We start from the raw sequence: 17762 nt of genomic DNA, 5'->3' as shown, positions 1-17762 counted from the left end.
TTGTTCTTTGGTGAGAAAAGAGCACCATTTATTGCAAATCTCATTCAGATTCAGATATTCAAAACTCCAGTGTTATGTTGCACATATACATTGGTCATACACACTTCAGTACAGTTGTCTGTGCGACAATGCTGAAAAGCACCACAGGTAGGTACATAATAAGAATATATACACATTAATATTTTCATATCAAGAAACCTTGAGTCTAAATAATGTAGGTGTGCAGGAACAAAGAGGCTTTAGGTTGGGTCCTCGTGTCTGCTTTAGTCTTACATGCTAAGGACGACTCATTGACTCAGATGCGCAGTTTAAAACATAAAAAAAGATTTTAGGGCAGAATGGGATTCATCAGAATAATTTTCTGCACGTATCAAAGTGTTCAGGAGAAACAGAACTATACCAACAAGTTTTCAACTATATATCATCTTATATACAAATACTTTTTTTTTCTTTTCTTTTTTTTAAACCGTCATAGTTTAATTCACTTTGCACACACACGTAAGTGAACATCACACACACACATATAAATCATACCTGCAGAGTATTCTCCCGAAATGTACTTCTTTAAATAAAACACCCAAAAAAAATACGCATCTCAAGCAGCAGACATTAAGAATGGCTGAAAGGGTAAACATCTGAGTGGACGCCATGTGCATCCCGTTTTTGGGGTCCACGCTTATAAAAACATACAGCATTCAAATCGTGTTAGGGTGCCACCGTGGGCAGAGAAGTCTTTGTGAAAACGGCTGCTAACCTGGGGTCTCCTGACACAATGATTGTCACTGAGGTGGGTGCCCGGACGGCCGGCGGTGCTACGAGGCGTTGCTCTTCAGGTGTTGAGTCTGCAGTGGCTTCACGTGGTACTCGTAGATCTTCAGTGCAGGGCCGAGCTTTATCGACAGCCCCGTCAGGACGTCGTTACGCGTCATCAGGAGCAGGGACTTGCCATCAATTTCCTGTCAGGTGGAGAGAGAAGTATTTGACTGGAATCATAGTCGATCAGCAGTGTGTGATGGGAATTTTGAGCAGGAAGAAGACTCCAACCTGATCCTGGAACGCTGTAGCTTGCTCCTCAAACCCCGTTGCTTTGAAGTAATTGACAACGTCGGCAACCCCCCAGTTGGAAGGGTCAGGCAACTGACCGTTCTCCACTGGACTGTGGGGAGAACATTTATGGATTCATTTTAATGTCAATCTAGACCCAACTGTGACAGCAGTTTGACAAATGATTTCAAAGCGTTTAATAAACAATGTCCAACAGCAACTGCCAGTTTTACCTTTTGGTGTCAACAGAGCCATTTGCCTTTTCTTCCATGCCGGCTGTAGGAAATAAATAAAACAAGGAATGTATACAGTATTATTACCATAGCGATATAATTTTCAAATCTGCAGAATGGAAACAATTGATCAATCAAGGTAGTCAATGAAAACATGAACTATCAATTACTTTGATAACTGACTGATTGACTCTGGATCTTTCAGAATAATTGTTAGTTGGAGCCCCAAAAAAACAGGAAAATACAAATGTTGTCAATATTCCCTCGATACGCTCCCTTAAAGCAACGATATGTAACATTTTCAGAGCGGTGGCAACACCGACTGCATGTGTGAGAGGATGAACACAACAGAGACATCGCTCAGGTCCACCGTAGCTATATCTATATTTAAAAAAAAAAAAAAAAAAAAGAGGAGTTGCATACGTAATCAACGTTCTTTTCTACTTCTAGAAATAAATAAATAAATAAATAAATAAAGGCACTATAAAAATGAATAGAGGTGTAAAGACCAGTGCAGCAAGGGAAAAAGTCTTCCTCGCTATTACAAGAGCATCAACATGATTTTATAGCTGGGTATAAAATTTACATATTGAGGCTTTAAGTTGCACCAAAAATGGGTAATATTTGTCCATGACCTTCACATGAACATAAAATACACGGTATATTCTTAAAGTACTTGATTCACTAGTTTCATTGACATATTGAAATAAGAAATGTTGCTATGTTTTTCAAACCGCCATTTTAACTTATTAAAGAGTTTGAGGCTTATTAGGACCCGAGCACCGAAGGTGCGAAAGCTCTATTGTTATTGAAGGAATTATTTTTGTTCCTTATGATTATTCTTCATACAAATAAATTGCATTTTTGGAGGCTTTATCATATTCAAAAACTCATGAAAGTTGGTACACACGTCTCCCGGCGAAAAATGTCCGATTTTAGTGCAGCGGCTGCATTTACGTCCTTGCACGAAATCCGGTGGACACGTGTGTCACACCCAGACGTACAAAATAGTAACACTGCACCATTACGTCAACTCAACAGGAAGTCCGCCATTTTTAATTTATTCACCATTTTTGGGCAATTTGCACGTTGTACTTTAACGAACTCCTCCCAGGGATTTTGTCGGATCGACTTGAAAAATGTTTCTGTGCACTCTTAATATGTTTGGGATCAAAAGTTGTTCATAAAATTTGTTTCGTTGATTGGTGTGCCAGTGGCGTGGCGGCCATTTTTAACATCTCGCCATGAAACTACAAAAGGCTGTAAATCCTATGTACATGGACTGACCATCTCTAAAGGTCACAGGTATGATAACAGTCCGGCACTGAACACATCTGTATGGTCATATTCGCTCATAGTCATAGCGCCCCCTGCTGACAACCCGAAATGACACTTTTCATGCTTTCACATGCTACGTGGAGCTGGTTGATCACATGAACCTAAAGTCGGGTCAGAGTAGCCTAAACATGTGGTCGATCATATATTGAGAATTTCGTTCGACTTTGCCAAAAGGGCGGTCGCCGTGGCGATGCGGCAAAGTGTGATGTTTCGCCCTGACACGGGAAGTTGATGATTAAGGTCAAAGGACGCTTGAAGCTTCATGAAGCGTGTCACATACGTCCGGCGTGGTGAGACGACACATCCGATATGTGTTTTGAGACACTAGCGCCCCCTAAACTGCAGCCCCGACACCTAGTTTCCCCTAAATGCACCAAATTCGTTGGACACCTGTATCACACCGAGATGTACAAAAAAAAAAAGAAAAAAAAAAAAAAAGTCTCTTGGCATCATTAATTTGTTTTCGTGTGCCCGTGGAGTGGTGGCCATTTTGAGCGTCTCGACATTAAACTACAAGTGACTAACTTTTATCTACATATTCTGATCTTCCTCAAACATTACATCTTTGACAACAGTCCCACGCTGAAGACACCTGTGTGGTAACATTTGCTCGCAGTCGCAGCGCCCCCTGGTGGAGACATGAAACGAGGAAGCACATTTAAACTTTAAGCGGGGATACGCGGACCCTTGCGCTGCACGTCGGGGAGCCAGCATATCACTGCTTGCAGTTTTAATTTTATACTATACCTGAAGTTTATTTTCATTTGCAATTAATCTGTTTCAGGTAATCAATTAGGTTATAAAATATTTAAAAAAATATATATATATACAAGTCAAAGCTGACGCCTTCAAATTAGATTTTTGTCCAGCCTACATTCAAGTAATATTCACTTTACTATATAAAGACGACTGAGAGACGGCAAATATTTACATTGCAAAAAACGGGACCGATTAAATATTGGGTATTTTTAGTTTGCAAAAAAACTGTACTTAACTTTGCCTATATTTTCCTGATAATGAATCTGATATATATATATATATCAGATATTTTACATCACATACATTTACAGCAGCACAAAAAGAAAAGCTTCCACACAGAAACCATGCTGTTGTTTTGACTTCTGGTGAGACAGCAAGCTGTGAAGTTTAATTTCGGTGTAAAACCTTACAATCTGTAACGTTGCAGTAATTTCTCATCAAGATGTCTTTTCGTGTGGAGCTCAGTGCGTTGGCAGGTCAAACACCATTTTTCTTTTTTGTTTTGTTCCGTCTTCCCCAGTCCGGCAGTCACTGGACGTCTCCGCTGCAATGACAGCAGCAGTTTGTTAAAAAAAAACAACAACAACAACAACAGCAAAACGAACATCTGTAACCCAAACAAAGCCTCCAGAACAAAACAGCACCGGAGCGACTTGACAGCAGGGAAACGACGACCTAGATCTCCACGTTTTGTTAGCCGTACTAAAAACAGAATAGCGCTGCGAACACGCGTGCGTCAGTAAAGTGAAGAAGAAGAAAAAAAAAAGAAGAAAAAAAAAAAAAGAAAAGAGCACTCCGATGAGGCACGATATAGAAATAACGTTTGCTTTAATGACGGCAGACATTTAATCGCTGCCTCCTCGTATTTTGTGTCAACGCTGACGGTAAGCTAACAGGGAGAGTTAGCTTCGCTTGCTCATATAAAAAAAAATTAAAATTACCTTATTTTAAGAAGATTCCCGCTTGACAACAATCCCTCGTCCAAGCTGTGCACGTATTTGAAACGAGTAAAGGGGTTTCTAACAACTGTGTTATTTTACTAATTAATAAACTACGGTGTCCGTTTGACAAAATCAAGATGTAATCAAGTAAAGCCAAATAGCCCCGTTCGTCGGTTTCGCTTCCTTCGCCCACGTGACACCGGGGAATCATGGGAAATGTAGTTTTACCGGTTTTTAAGCCAGCGTTTGTAGTTCAGTGAGTTTGACCCCCCCCCCCCCCCCTGAGGCATATCTCCACAAGTTGAACTAGTAGTAAATACAAAGAGTCATAGTTGTTTTTTTTTAATAAAAAGAATTTATTATAGTGACATATCCTTTGTTACATAAAATTGCTACAGCAAAGTATATTCCCCTTGCAAACACAAGTAAATATGGGTGGGAAAAACGTGTCAGCCTTCTAAATGATGTGCAAAAATTTCACAAACTAAATACAGACACATTTCTGATTATTGATCCCATACTGGCATGTGTGACTAGCTACGAAGAACTGATTTCCTTCAGTCAGGAGTGTGAAGTGGCTCAGGGAAAAGTGCCATCGTTTACATCAAATCTGACAAAACATTATTACATACACGAGGAGGAGGCGGGGGAGGGGGGGGGGGTAAATAAGAGCTGTGGATTTCCTACACACTTTCTGGGAAGATTTACACACAGGCAGTTTGGACTGAAACATGCTAAATTCCCATGGTGTAGTCTTCAAAATTTTGTCGAAACAAAAAAATATTGTGGATTTTTGCAATTACATTCTGTTCACCCTTCAGACTGGAAACATGATTTTGGATCCCCTACGAAAAAAATAGAAACAAAACAAAAAAGGTGGAAAAAAAAGTTCAAATAAAAGGCTACAATTTTTGAATAGGCATTAGAGGCGTCAATGTGCATTAACTGTGGTAAATATGTTTACTTCTATAAATGTTTTATTCTTATGAGGGCAAATGAAAAAAAAGTTCAATACAAATAAATAATCCAATATATTCACTGTTTATAACACTTTTGCAAATAAAACCTCTGGAGTCTCCTTATATTTACACTAAGAACTATGAGTTCAAAGATTTAAATGTTATTTTTTTTATCTCTAAATATAAATAAAACTAGCATAAGAAACATTTGTGCCTTTGAAAGGAAATTAGGGCTAAAAAAACATCATGTGCTCGGTCGATCGATCAAATTCAAATTCAAATTCAGGCGTAGCCAATATTCATATACAGCACATCAGTACCTAAAAATAGCACTGAGTCCCCAAACCCTCTTCACATTAGGTTGTTTAAGATTGTTGAAGTTGATTAAATTGCATTTTCCTCATATACAAAGACTTGATCATCGTGTCAAATAACAATCAAAACCTCTGAAGACTCAAGGGACTTGAAACTGAAAGACTGTCGACAGTGCATTATTGTTTCCGACACAAATCGTGAAATGTAAAACTTTGATTTCCCCACAGCCCTGAGGGTCCAACCTGCAGAAACGACCTCAAACTCTGACTTCCCTGTGGACGGCAGACAGAGACAAACCTCCTTCTAAAAGGAATAACAGGTTCACAAAAGCAAAACTTTTCTGACATCTGGAAGAAAGAAAAGTCAACAAATGGACACCGTGGCCTCGTAGATATTCAGCATTTGACATACAGATTATTTCGATACAACGGCTCAAACCTGTCACAACAGAGAGAGGTTTGTAGAGACAGGGACGACATGTCAACAGCAAGGACAGGCAATGAGTCGGAGTCAATGGGACATTAATGGTGCCCTGTACAGTAGAATCCCTCATGATACCTATATTTCTCAGATGGGACAAAAGATGTATTAAATATGCATAGACAATAACAAGAGTGGCTTACATTGAAAAAACAAACAAAAAAACAACAACAACTTCTGACCTTATTCCCTTAGAAAAATCATAATGTTTGTCCGTTCATGTTCTCTAACTGACCTTACTCAGCCCGAGCAATTTTTGCAAATATTTTTCCATCACAGTGTGCGAGTTGGTTAGAAAATGACGCAAAGAGACGACAAGCTTTAACTGCGGTAAACAACCAAGAAGTGACTAAGATTAATGAATACTCTGAGGATATGATGTTTCCGTTTTCTGTTATTACTACAGTTAATTGGTTTTGTTTTGCCGTTTTGGGATTATGTCACTTGGATCAAAATGAACTCCTTTGCTGAGTCAATGTCCCAGGCTGTGAAACTATTTTAATGTAACAAAAGAAAACAACAAAAAACTAAAATAAATAAGGGCGGGAACACTTTTAGGGCACTATTAGCTTGTTGTGAAACTGCTGTACAAAAAAAAAAGACAAACATGCAAAAGTAAAAAGTAAAATAAAACAAATATGGCAGTTACACAATTACACTTCTGAGTGCTCTGCTCAAACAGCAATTAATAAACAAAAACAAAAAAGCAACCTAAATGTTTTGTCCATGTGATCAACACTGCTTCACATCAATGATATACCCTCTAGAAAATCGAACAAATTGACCTTTCAGCTTTTGTAAAATGCAAAGTTGACACTTTTATAAATATACTTGAAGATCCATTGTGTGCAGTGACACTCAAACTTCCCCAGTTTCCTTCCTTGTGAAACAGAGTTGTACCTGAAAAATAAATCCTCTCATTCCATCAATTTAACACCACACCAAGACTGAGGTAAAAAGGAAACGTCCTGTGACCAGATATGGATAAACAATGCTACAATTGATCAGCTAACACAGCACTGACAAGTCGCTGCTTCCTAATATCGCTTGTCATGTCGCTTTGAAAATCGAGTGCTAAAACGGAGAAACTTCCAGATGCCATCGGTGTTTATTCTCCTTCACTGAACACCAGTTTCTTTGTTTGAATTTTGGTCATGCTTTAACAAAACAAAAGTCTTTTAAAATTGCATGTCTCATATATGTATGTCTATATGCACAAATACACTGTTCTAGGTCTTAAGGACACCAGAAGGATAAATAATGGTTAATGTTCAAGTGTTCATGATTACTGAATACTAAACCGAACCCTAAAAGACACACAGGCATGTAACAGACGACAGATAACTGGCAACCTCAATGTCAGAAATTCAAACAAATAAAAATCCCTTCACTTTCCCAAAGCTTAAATCACAATATGTGCAACACCAGCTAATACAATCAATCACTCTTTGTGCCGCTTGAAAATGGGAGTAATATTAGTTTTCATGTTGCTTTTCAAATACAAACTTAAACAAGGAGAGGGAGGATACTCAAACGTGGCAAACATAGAAAACAGAAGATAAAAGACAAACGATGAAGACGTGGTCTAGTACTTTGTGTTGCAGCACGAGGGGTGTCTGCATAATGTGCCTGTGTATAGATTAGTGCTAACTGCACGCAGAATCATGGCAAAAAGGACCTCATTCAGCTGTGTGGAATGAAGGAACTAGGCATTTGTTTTGAGCACGTGATGGCCTCAGTTCCACCTTTACCCTCAACAGAGTGCAAATATCCCAAAACACGAGAGCCCTGACGGGACTCGTGCCCGTTCACTAGAAATCAGCAAACTCTTTTGCACACTTTTCTGTTTGTGAGACACGAATGTCCTCCTCTTCATAGTCGTCAAAGTTGCTTGTGTCTCCTGGTCCTCTGCACTTTGGCAAGAAGGGGGCTTCGACCTGAAAACGTACAATGTACATTTTTTTTTTTTTTTTTGTTCAGATCAGGAGCTGCAACAGATGTGTTGCATCATGTCTCAGGACCATTATGACATTAAAAAGGCTTTGGTTGAGCAACATGTCGCACCATTCTCCAGCAAAAAAAACAACAACCTCAAGACCTACCTTTCGCTCATAGATGGCAATCCAGTCTGTTGTGGAGAACCACTTGTGATTTTTTATGTCATTCACACCGTTCTTCAGGTTGCCGAATCTCTTGGTCAGGTCTACCTGGAGCAGGTTCCTCAGCAGATCCTTCAGGTCGGAGCTGAAGTGAGAGGGAAATCGTACCTGCAAGAAAAAAGGTTTGGGTTATCAAACCAGTGTTTTTTTTCCTCCATTTCCTTCAGTATGGGTTGTAGCGGTTAAAGAGCAGTAAAGAATCACTGGAGAACCGATATCAAGTCAGTCCTCGTGGCTGACAGGGAAGCAGAGGAGTGACAGAGTATTCAAATATCTAAGCTACATTAACTTGCACTTTGCATGTGGCTGTCTTTGCATACCTTGCCAGACACAATCTTTTCATAGATCTGGATGGGCTGATCAGCAAAAAAGGGAGGGTAACCAGCAGCCATCTCATAGATTAGAACGCCAAGTGCCCACCAGTCCACAGCTTTGTTGTAGCCCTGAAAGAAAAAGGAAACAATCCATCACGTTTCTACGCCTTGACTTGGTTGAAACTTAGTTATAATTACTGGGTCTTTATTTTCACATCTGGTTTTTCATATTTATCTGGCTGATTACTTAGACCCAAAGACATTAGCAGACACTTGGTATCGTCCCTGGTGATGATGTACCAGGGCCTCACAGCAGCCAGCTTCAGTTCTTATTTGTGTAAAAGACTTATTACCTTTAGTCTTGTGTCTTTGTCAAGTAAAACATGTGTTCAGCTCAGCTGGACTGAAGTTTGTAGACCGACTTAAACGTCATAGTAAATTACGCATCTCACAACAAAAACTATTTGTTTGTCTTTTCAAATCATTGTTTGTTCTATCTATGTTTATAGATATTTCAATATGAAAGTCAGTGCTTCCACCTCATCATCACTGTTTCATTTAAAATCCAGTCTGCTCTGCTGGAGTCACAACAATGAAAAAGATGTTACTGTCCTGATACCTTCTGACTGCACTGTATCAACATGGTTGTGTGGGCTGTGTTGGTACGAAGGCCTCACCTTGCTGAGGATGATCTCTGGAGCCAGGTACTCAGGAGTTCCACACAATGTCCAGGTCCTGCCTTTTACTCTTTTGGCAAAACCAAAGTCTGTGACCTGAGGAGAGAACAACAGGAAAGAAAAGTAGGTACAGAAGGCAAAGGTAACTTGTACTACACTTCAGAACAATGGCTACTAACAGAAGACTACATATGTCAAGTTTCTAAACTTTTTCCCTTTAGTGGACTTAATCTGCTTTCTTGTACTGTTGTTCAGCATTGAACCTCTTTACAATGGTATCCACTCTCTCCTGGTGGTCTTACGAAGAGTTGATTACCGGGTCAGTTACCAGCTATTGGTTCAGACAATTTGTTGGTGAATGATACCTTTCCACTCGGGTTCACTCTAGAACGGTAAACGTTACATTGATGGTGTACCTGGATGTATCCATGCTGATCTATGAGCAGGTTTTCAGGCTTCAGGTCTCTGTAGATGAGGTCTAAGGAGTGAAGGTACTCAAAGGTGAGCACTATCTGAGCTGCATAAAACCGTGCATGATGTTCACTGAAAGAAAGAAGCATACATAGTCAAATATTCTGTCAATTATTCATTGTACAGCCAAATAAAAATGACGTCTGCCTCGATTTAATCCAGACCACAACAAGCAAGGAAAAAAACGACTTTTGTCCAGCTATGTTTGGCTATAACCACGGCACCACACGCAAACGACAAATAAAGTCCAATAAAAATGATGTGCACAATACCTGAACCTTCCAGTGCGTCTGAGGTGCGAGAACATTTCTCCACCCGGCACATACTCCATCACCATGTAGAGGTTTGAGTTGTCCTGGTAATTAAAGAATTATACTTTCAATTAGGGTCATACAAACCTACCACTTTTGAACTAATCAGCACAATTCATTAAGGGAAATAAGAATATATTGTGGATATGTTTATTGTTGTTATTGAACTTAAACCAACTATAGAAATGTAGAGTCCAACTGTAGCGCTGTGACTATGAGTGAAACAGCCTGCTCTGCTTGTCGTCAGGGTGTAAAGGTACACACAATTCACGGTTATTTATGACACACAGGTCAGCGTGTTTTAGGAACAGCCGAAAAAAATACATGACATTTATTTGTCGACTTTCAAACAAGGAAAACAACCCTGCTAGTATGCTATTGCTGATGGACAATAGTGCACTGACAAAAAGTTCTGGGTGGAGCTCATGCTCTTGAACTTTCATTCCAGGAGCGCAAGTAAGCAGACATAAATAGACGTGTGACAGTAATCGTTTGGCTCGCATAGCGTATCGAACAGAAGAAATTTGTGTATCAAATGGTTCAGGATGAAAACATGCACCATTACACCTGTAGTTTGTCTCGTACCTTGAAAGCGTACTCCAATCTGACGAGGAAGGGGAAGGAGACGGCCTGTAGTATTCTCTTTTCATTTAGTGTGTGTTCTATCTGCTTCAACTTCACCACCTGAAAAACACGAGGCAGAAGACAAGCACATGAGGATGATTTGCTCATCATAACTCAAACATCAAACTTTGTTTACATTCTACAATATCTATAACACGACTACACAGGTATTCACACGTAATTAATGTGTTTATGCACACTGTTTTAGCCCATTTATGACTAATCATTTCCAAAGTTTCCATCTCTCCAGTCAGTTACTGCCTTCAGTTCATTTCAGTAAGTTGTTCAAATTAAAATATTTTGATCCAAATCGATAATTCATCACTCTGAACATCATGTCCTGTTTTATATATGTCAAAGTTACTGTTACAAGGTCGGGCTGTTGAAATTATGACTGATTAGAAAAGCCTGCCAGTTTAACGTGAGCAAGCTGCCACTGTACCTACAAGCTATACAGCCAGAAAACAGAGGTAGAAGAAATCCTAATTTGGTAGCTCTTTGTTTTACAAAGTCTGTTGTTTGAAAGCTGACTCCTAAATCTAAGATATCGAGCTTCAGATTAGCACGTCAGCACAAAACAGACCGAGACATCGACAAAATGACCACAAAGTGATAAAACACCTGACTACGATATCTACTGTGATGTAAAGCCAAAGTTTCTGGAAGTTCATTTTCATACTGTACTGAAGTACATTAATGGAAATTGATGGTCATTTGTAAGGCAGCAAAGCACATTCACAAGCCTGAAAACTATCATAGCACACATTAACAGGTTACATGATTTGCAACACATGGGCTAAAAAAAAAAAAGCACAGTAAACAATAAAAGTTCTTTAGAGTTCTGTGAGGAGCTAGGAAGAGCGTAGTGAATAAAATATTAAGAAACAAAAAGAGGCAGAGTGAGAAACTGTGTAAAGGAAAGTCTTAGAGATGTGCAACTGAAGCAGGATGTCAGACAGGTTTACCACTTAAACTGAAATGCAAGTGAACAGAGCCCTGATATACGAGCAACACACAGATGACATGCTAACCTCCCTCCACAACTTTCACATCAATATTTAGAGACTGAAACTCTCATGTGAAGCGACTTTGAGGTTTTCAATGATAACAGACTGACCGTGTATGAGGAAATGTTCCATTTCCTATGATGAGATGCACAGCGTATGATTTTATGTAAACCATTTTTGCAGTTTTCCTTCCACCAACCAGACATATTTACAATTTTAGTCATTTTTACAGATTTCATCTAAAACCATACGCTTACCTTTTGTTTGTCCAGGATCTTCATGGCGTAGAACTGGTTCGTTCCTTTATGTTTCACAAGCATTACTCGACCAAACGAGCCAGTGCCCAGAGTCTTGAACCTGTCAAAGTCGTCCAGGCCCGTTGTGCTCTGAGGAAACACATTATCAGAGGAAGTGAGACAGCAACTTGTACGTTTGGTAAACATCCAGCTCTTATATGGGCCATTAGATTTTTGTTTTCATGTAGCTCTGAGTTAAAAAAAATTTAAGACTGGATGGAGATGATTTTTGAGTACAATTACTCAATCAGCTTGCATTCAAGTCATCAAGATCGGAACCACTTTGAACTAAAGGAAGTCGTAACATTTTATTCCAGATCGGAGTGTCAAGACAAATAATTTAAAGTCTAAATTCTATCATGAAAAGTGGTCGTAAAGAACAGCTTACCTGTGGTGGACACTCCCATTTTCTTAAAAAATCTTCTTTGGCTTTAGCTAAGAACTCTTTCACTATAAAAAAGAGACAGATTTGTAGTATAACATTTTTTACAGTTTTGGTACAAATGCAAGGTCAGATACAGTAATATGTTCAGGGAAATAAACTGGGGCAGTTTAACGTGTTCAGGAAAACAAACAAAAGGCAAATTCACATTTCAGGGGAACAAATGCATGTTAAGGTCAGGCAAATGTCAAGTACTGGGGAGGCAGGACTAATACAGCAAAGAATATCTCCGTTATAAAACTCAAAACCACACACCTAAGCAGGACATTTTAATTCATAAAGTGATGCAAAGAGCTCTGTTGACTTTACAGAGTTGGCCAATTTTAAGGCAAGCTATTCTGCATCCCTTTCAGGGGGAGGTGGGAGTCAAGGAGGAGAGGCAGTAATAATAAGAGGCAGAGAGAAAGACAAAATGCAAAACATAACTGAGACTACGGAGCAGGCAACAGAAAGACAGTCACAGCAGACATGAGGTGTCCAAAGTCAAAGAGTCATTGGCAGGTGTCTAATGTCTCACTGGTGGTGCACTTTGGTATGCTGCTATTAATTTAAATGCACACTTTGGCTGCTTAATACAATTGAAATACAGTTTAATGCAAGCCTGCTGTGTCTAAAATGCAGAATAAACATTTGCTCTGTGACTTGGGACGTCTCATGGAAAATGAGCATACCAAAAGTCTCTACAGTTCACCAAGGGTTTGCAGGGACATTCACCCACATGGATGGAAATAATGGAGAAGAGAAAGAGAGAAAGAAACATTTATGAAGTGCTGAAAACAAGAACATATTAGATTCACAACACAAAATGACACTGGAGAAGACAACGTAAGGCAGTCCTACCACCTGACAAAATTATTCCACCCTGCAATAACATAAAACTTATTTTGTCTATTGTCTATGAAAACTGTAGCTAAAACTAGCAGTCAAGGTTGTTTACACCCTGGTGTACAACCGCAAATGTTATTAGTTGTTAAAATTTAGCAACAAGTGAATATTTCTATCCATAAGGCTTCGATTCTCCATGGTAGATAGTGTTCAATATATAGTTCTAACTTTTGCTTTCTATCCTGCCACTATTGGAGGCTTGCATTATTCCACAAAGAAGAAAAGACAACGCTGGTTGAAACGAGACTGAGAAAAGCCCACATAAAAACACATTTCATACTCGCACAAGGGCACACACAAATGACAGGGCACAGATATTAAGATGATGTAAGCGACTGAAGCACCACAAATGGCCTGCACTACAAAGTGTTATGCCTAAGCTGCTTTTACTAATGTCTCTGGTGGATCCAAAATGTGTGCAAATTCAGCAATTGTGAAGCGGATGAGGAAGGTAAGTCGAAATGGCAAAGGTTATAGTTATTGTTTTTGTAGTTTTAAGACCAAATTAACCCATAGAGGCCAACTGGATGACCACATACGTGAAAATAAAAATCTAATTTGGAAGCCTATCAAACCCGTTGAATGATCTGTACAGTTCAAAAAGTAAATTTTATGGGTGTCAAATAAACCCAGCCTGCTCACAGCTACACATGGTAAAAGCGATGCATTGCACTTACTCAATTTATCCCACATGATGGTGAACTCTGAGATATAAGGTACCTCACTCTCTGGTCCTCTGTGCTCTTGGCTACTCTTACGATATCTGTGGAATAAACGGCTGGCGAAGGACTGATCCTTTCCTTGGGCCATTTTTCAGGCGAATATCTTGACGTGTAAGATGGCTCACGGGCGAAGTGACCGTTTCTCAGACTCGACACCAAAGATACTAACTTCCTGTATTCAGTCAAGTGCTCTGCGATGCTTGGCTAACCACACAAAGTCGAGCTTCCTGTTCAAGTGCTCTGCTTCAGTTTCAGACGGCCAACTGCCTGTCCGTTTTTGTCTGTCTGGTGTCGTTTGAAGACATTTGACTTTGTCTCCCATGCAAATAGTGGCACTGGTCTGACAACAGTATACAAACTAAACAAGAGCACGCTAAAATATCAGCTTTGTAATGTGATGTAAAAAAAAAAAAAAAAACACTGCGCAGCTTTGCGGGATTCAAAATAAGCCTGCAAAACCCACTGACTAACAGAAAGAGAAGTCATCTCCAGGTTAGCGTGCTCTCTGGCGGTTATATCTCACAATGCAGTTCTTCAAAGAGCTTTTCCTTTGCTCAAAATCACCCTTAAGACCTAACCCTTTGCTGCATACTTAAAAAAAAAAAAAAAAAAACAGCATGCTAGTGTAGTAGAAAGTAATACTAGTCAGGCTAAGAGCATTAAATCTAAATAACAACCACAAGTTAGCTGTCTGTTTGCATCACAGTGTTATTGTACACAACCCTCAGCCCCTCCCTGCAGCCACTACAGGTGGATTGAGTCACAAGTCTGCCAGACTGTGCCAACTACTGCCAATCAGAAAGCAGGTCAAGATCAGTGCTCTCCAGACAGACCACTAGGTATGGCACAGTTTAGTGGATTAGGACGGTCATTACTCGCAAACGCACACTGAACACAGCAGAGTGGCCTCTGGCTACTGCTTTCAAGTGATTAATAGAGGACTTTAGATCTTCAACAGGTGCAATTTGACAAAGAGCGGAGCTACCTTTACTTGATGATCTCACATCAACATAACAGATTAATGTCACTGTAAGAAAGCAGTGATCCAGGCCTTAATATTTTGATTTACAGAGAACTTGTTAATATATTACTTAACACATTGAGTGGGATCAAAATGGTCAATTTTGCAGACCTTGTTTGACAAATATTAGCAATAAAAAAAACAACAACATATTTTTTTTGTATTGTTACAATCCTGGTTTAACCACATCAAGGAGCCTTGGTCAACTTGTCTGTCAGTCGTTACCAGGTACCTGTTGTTAGCCCTGACCAGGCCTTTGGCTGCAGCTTTAACACAAACCCACGTATGCTGATGTTATCTGGCTCCAGTCACATCAGCTTTTTTTTTTTCTTTTTTTCCCCCAAATTAAACAAGGCACCTCGATGCCTTTACGCTACAGTGTGAGTCGAGGATCTTTCTTTTACATTCACTGCTGTGGGCAAACCTCGACCAGGATGGGGGTGAGGACCACAATGTCATCTGCTCATACGTCTCTTTCAAACACCGGCCGGCTGCATCATCTGTGGCACCGTCTCCAAAGGAGATCACACACGAGAGAGAGAGAGAGCAAACACAGCCCGTGAACTACCCGACCAAAGATGGTTCTCGTCTGCAGCCCGTATCACCGCACTGTGTGTTCACACCGGACAACAACCGCTGAAGGCTGCTGCTCTTCACTGACTTTGATAAGCGAACTCGCACCGCGCGAGAAAGCTAACATTAGATGGCTTAACAGGCTAAGCTGGATGCTTTTCCCAGGTCGCTCGCTCGCTCACCGCTTTCTTGTTCATTGCCTTTCTTGGCAGTTGCTGCGTTTCCCATCGTGGGAAGACAGGAGGGCGATCCACAGCTGGCGAGGAGCGATGATGGTGGCGGTTAGCTAACAGGGGGTCCTCCGTTAGCTGGCTAACAAATTTCAGCTTGTGCTAGCTGCGTGGCTAAAAACGACATCAACGTCTTCTCTTTGTGGACTAAACTTCGACGTGCTCTGCTAACCGCCTCGTTGATCTTTTATTTACAAGGTCCTTTTTTTTTTTTTTTGTCGTTCAAGTGTGCCTCCGCTGGAATGACAACATGATCCAGACTTTTCACCTCTGCCTGCTGTCGTTTGCTGCTGCGTTCAAGTCATGTGGGAATACCCGGGAACGGAGTTGATGGGTGCAATGCTGCGTTTAGGTACCGGTCGGAAACAGTACGGTCTAAACGTGCGCTACTATTTGTAAAGTGAGATTAGAGTTACATGTTGTGACGTAGTAATTCTCTACTTAATAAGGCTCTATCACTTTGACCAATGACTTGTTCACGGCGTGTTTTACCCAAATAACTTTGTTTAAAACAGTAAAAAAAAAAAAAAACAGAAATAAAAGCAGTAGAAAAATTAATAACTAATAGGCTACTTGTAATAACAACAGTGAAAATGTCTAAAACATTACAAAACATATAAAAAAACCCACCATAATAATCATAATAATGATCATCATTATACTATAAAACATTCTGAAAAACAAATTATGTAATGCTTAATCTTACTTTAATGCTTAATCTTACTCTTTGAATGTTATTTAACTTGTAAACCACAACTTCAGTGTGTTGGGGTGTGTGACTCTTAATTATTGATTTGTAGCCTTTCTGTACCACTTCTTCCTTTTAATTTCTTTTGCTCAAAAAAAAAAAAAAAGTCAATTTTCCAACACGTGGTAGCCCACATTGTCATTTAGTGTACCGTTTGCGTTCACGTGAAACACCGGGTATCTTTGTATTAAATGTTTGCAGCCTACAGTCAGTTTAATGTGGGCAAACACAATTGCCTGTTCCAGGGGTGCTGTTTGTTGGTGACTGTGACCTTTGACCTCAGAGGGACCACAGGACCCCACACTTACCCTGCAGGGTGTGTTACTACAATACAACATTGTAACGAAGACAGAAACCCTGAAGTGTTTGTCACCCAAGTGATGCTGCAGAACTTCCAACTTTTCTTTAAGATTTTAAAACAAATCAGTGCATAAATAAATTACTGATAATTAGTGTAAAAACAACACCCATACAAACAATTAAACAAGTACAACCACAGTAATCTAAAATAACCTCACAAAAACTGCATTTAATTGCAAAACGCAGATATTGTCAACAAATTTTTTAAAACAAAAGTTAGTAATAGGGGTAGTATCCTGGTAAAATCACATCAGTAAGAGTAATAATAATGTGTATAATCTATTTATAAGTATTTTGTCTTGCATTTAAGTGAAGATAGTTAAAGAAACTCAATAATTAAACCAACCAAACAAGAAAATATACAAACTAAACCAACGCTTGGAACTATTTTAAAGCTTTAATTTAAGTAGATTTAAAAACCTATCAGAAAACTTAGTACATCACTTTAATTTTTAAATAAATATACAAAAAAATATACATCAGTAAAATCACATCAGTAACAGTAATAATAATGTGTATATACTATTTATAAGTATTTTGTCTTGCATTTAAGTGAAGATAGTTAAAGAAACTCAATAATTAAACCAACCAAACAAGAAAATATACAAACTAAACCAACGCTTGGAACTATTTTAAAGCTTTAATTTAAGTAGATTTAAAAACCTATCAGAAAACTTAGTACATCACTTTAATTTTTAAATAAATATACAAAAAAATATACATCAGTAAAATCACATCAGTAAGAGTAATACTAATGTGTATAATCTATTTATAAGTATTTCGTCTTGCATTTAATTGAAGATAGTTAAAGAAACTCAATAATTAAACCAACCAAACAAGAAAATATACAAAC

General features: G+C 39.1%; 2 protein-coding genes across 5 annotated transcripts; both read right to left on the bottom strand.

The window, feature by feature from the left end:
- Positions 1–4: 4 nt before the first annotated feature.
- On the bottom strand, positions 5–4486 carry samd13 (sterile alpha motif domain containing 13). 3 transcript variants are annotated; one of them, XM_069694728.1, is made up of 5 exons: positions 4316–4486; positions 3785–3918; positions 1278–1320; positions 1045–1156; positions 5–956 (listed from the first exon to the last, which is right to left on the bottom strand). In XM_069694728.1, exons 2-5 carry the CDS (start codon positions 3810–3812, stop codon positions 813–815), a joined length of 327 nt encoding a protein of 108 aa, XP_069550829.1. In that variant the 5' UTR covers positions 3813–3918; positions 4316–4486; the 3' UTR covers positions 5–812. The 3 variants fall into 3 exon arrangements, with proteins under 3 accessions (XP_069550829.1, XP_069550830.1, XP_069550831.1); XM_069694729.1 differs by lacking the exon at positions 4316–4486 and having other exon boundaries at positions 3785–4143; XM_069694730.1 differs by lacking the exons at positions 3785–3918; positions 4316–4486 and adding an exon at positions 1448–2587.
- Positions 4487–4647: 161 nt separating this feature from the next.
- Positions 4648–16085, bottom strand: prkacba (protein kinase, cAMP-dependent, catalytic, beta a). 2 transcript variants are annotated; one of them, XM_069694724.1, is made up of 10 exons: positions 15754–16085; positions 12317–12378; positions 11890–12018; positions 10587–10685; positions 9963–10045; positions 9636–9762; positions 9220–9315; positions 8549–8671; positions 8172–8336; positions 4648–8006 (listed from the first exon to the last, which is right to left on the bottom strand). In XM_069694724.1, exons 1-10 carry the CDS (start codon positions 15797–15799, stop codon positions 7881–7883), a joined length of 1056 nt encoding a protein of 351 aa, XP_069550825.1. In that variant the 5' UTR covers positions 15800–16085; the 3' UTR covers positions 4648–7880. The 2 variants fall into 2 exon arrangements, with proteins under 2 accessions (XP_069550825.1, XP_069550824.1); XM_069694723.1 differs by lacking the exon at positions 15754–16085 and adding an exon at positions 13933–14507.
- Positions 16086–17762: the final 1677 nt, after the last annotated feature.

Source organism: Brachyistius frenatus, unplaced genomic scaffold, assembly GCF_029030835.1.
Source record: "Brachyistius frenatus isolate BFR_SWC_R1_liver_20210118 unplaced genomic scaffold, ASM2903083v1 Contig_18, whole genome shotgun sequence".
In the NCBI taxonomy this organism is placed as follows: Eukaryota; Metazoa; Chordata; class Actinopteri; family Embiotocidae; genus Brachyistius; species Brachyistius frenatus.
The sequence above is the reverse complement of the archived record's forward strand: the minus strand, read 5'-3'. Positions and strand labels throughout refer to the sequence as shown.

Bases quoted from the DNA above. Each gene is read 5' to 3' on its own strand.
- samd13 (XM_069694728.1), bottom strand. From the start codon at position 3,812: ATGAGAAATTACTGCAACGTTACAGATT. The intron at 1,157-1,277 runs GTAAAACTGGCA...TTCTCCCCACAG, and splicing joins GGCTCTGTTGACACCAAAAG to TCCAGTGGAGAACGGTCAGT. The intron at 957-1,044 runs GTTGGAGTCTTC...TCCACCTGACAG, and splicing joins CTACAGCGTTCCAGGATCAG to GAAATTGATGGCAAGTCCCT.
- prkacba (XM_069694723.1), bottom strand. From the start codon at position 14,065: ATGGCCCAAGGAAAGGATCAGTCCTTCGCCAGCCGTTTATTCCACAGA. The intron at 12,379-13,932 runs GTAAGTGCAATG...TCTTTTTTATAG, and splicing joins CATCATGTGGGATAAATTGA to TGAAAGAGTTCTTAGCTAAA. The intron at 10,046-10,586 runs GTACGAGACAAA...TTTAATTACCAG, and splicing joins GATTGGAGTACGCTTTCAAG to GACAACTCAAACCTCTACAT.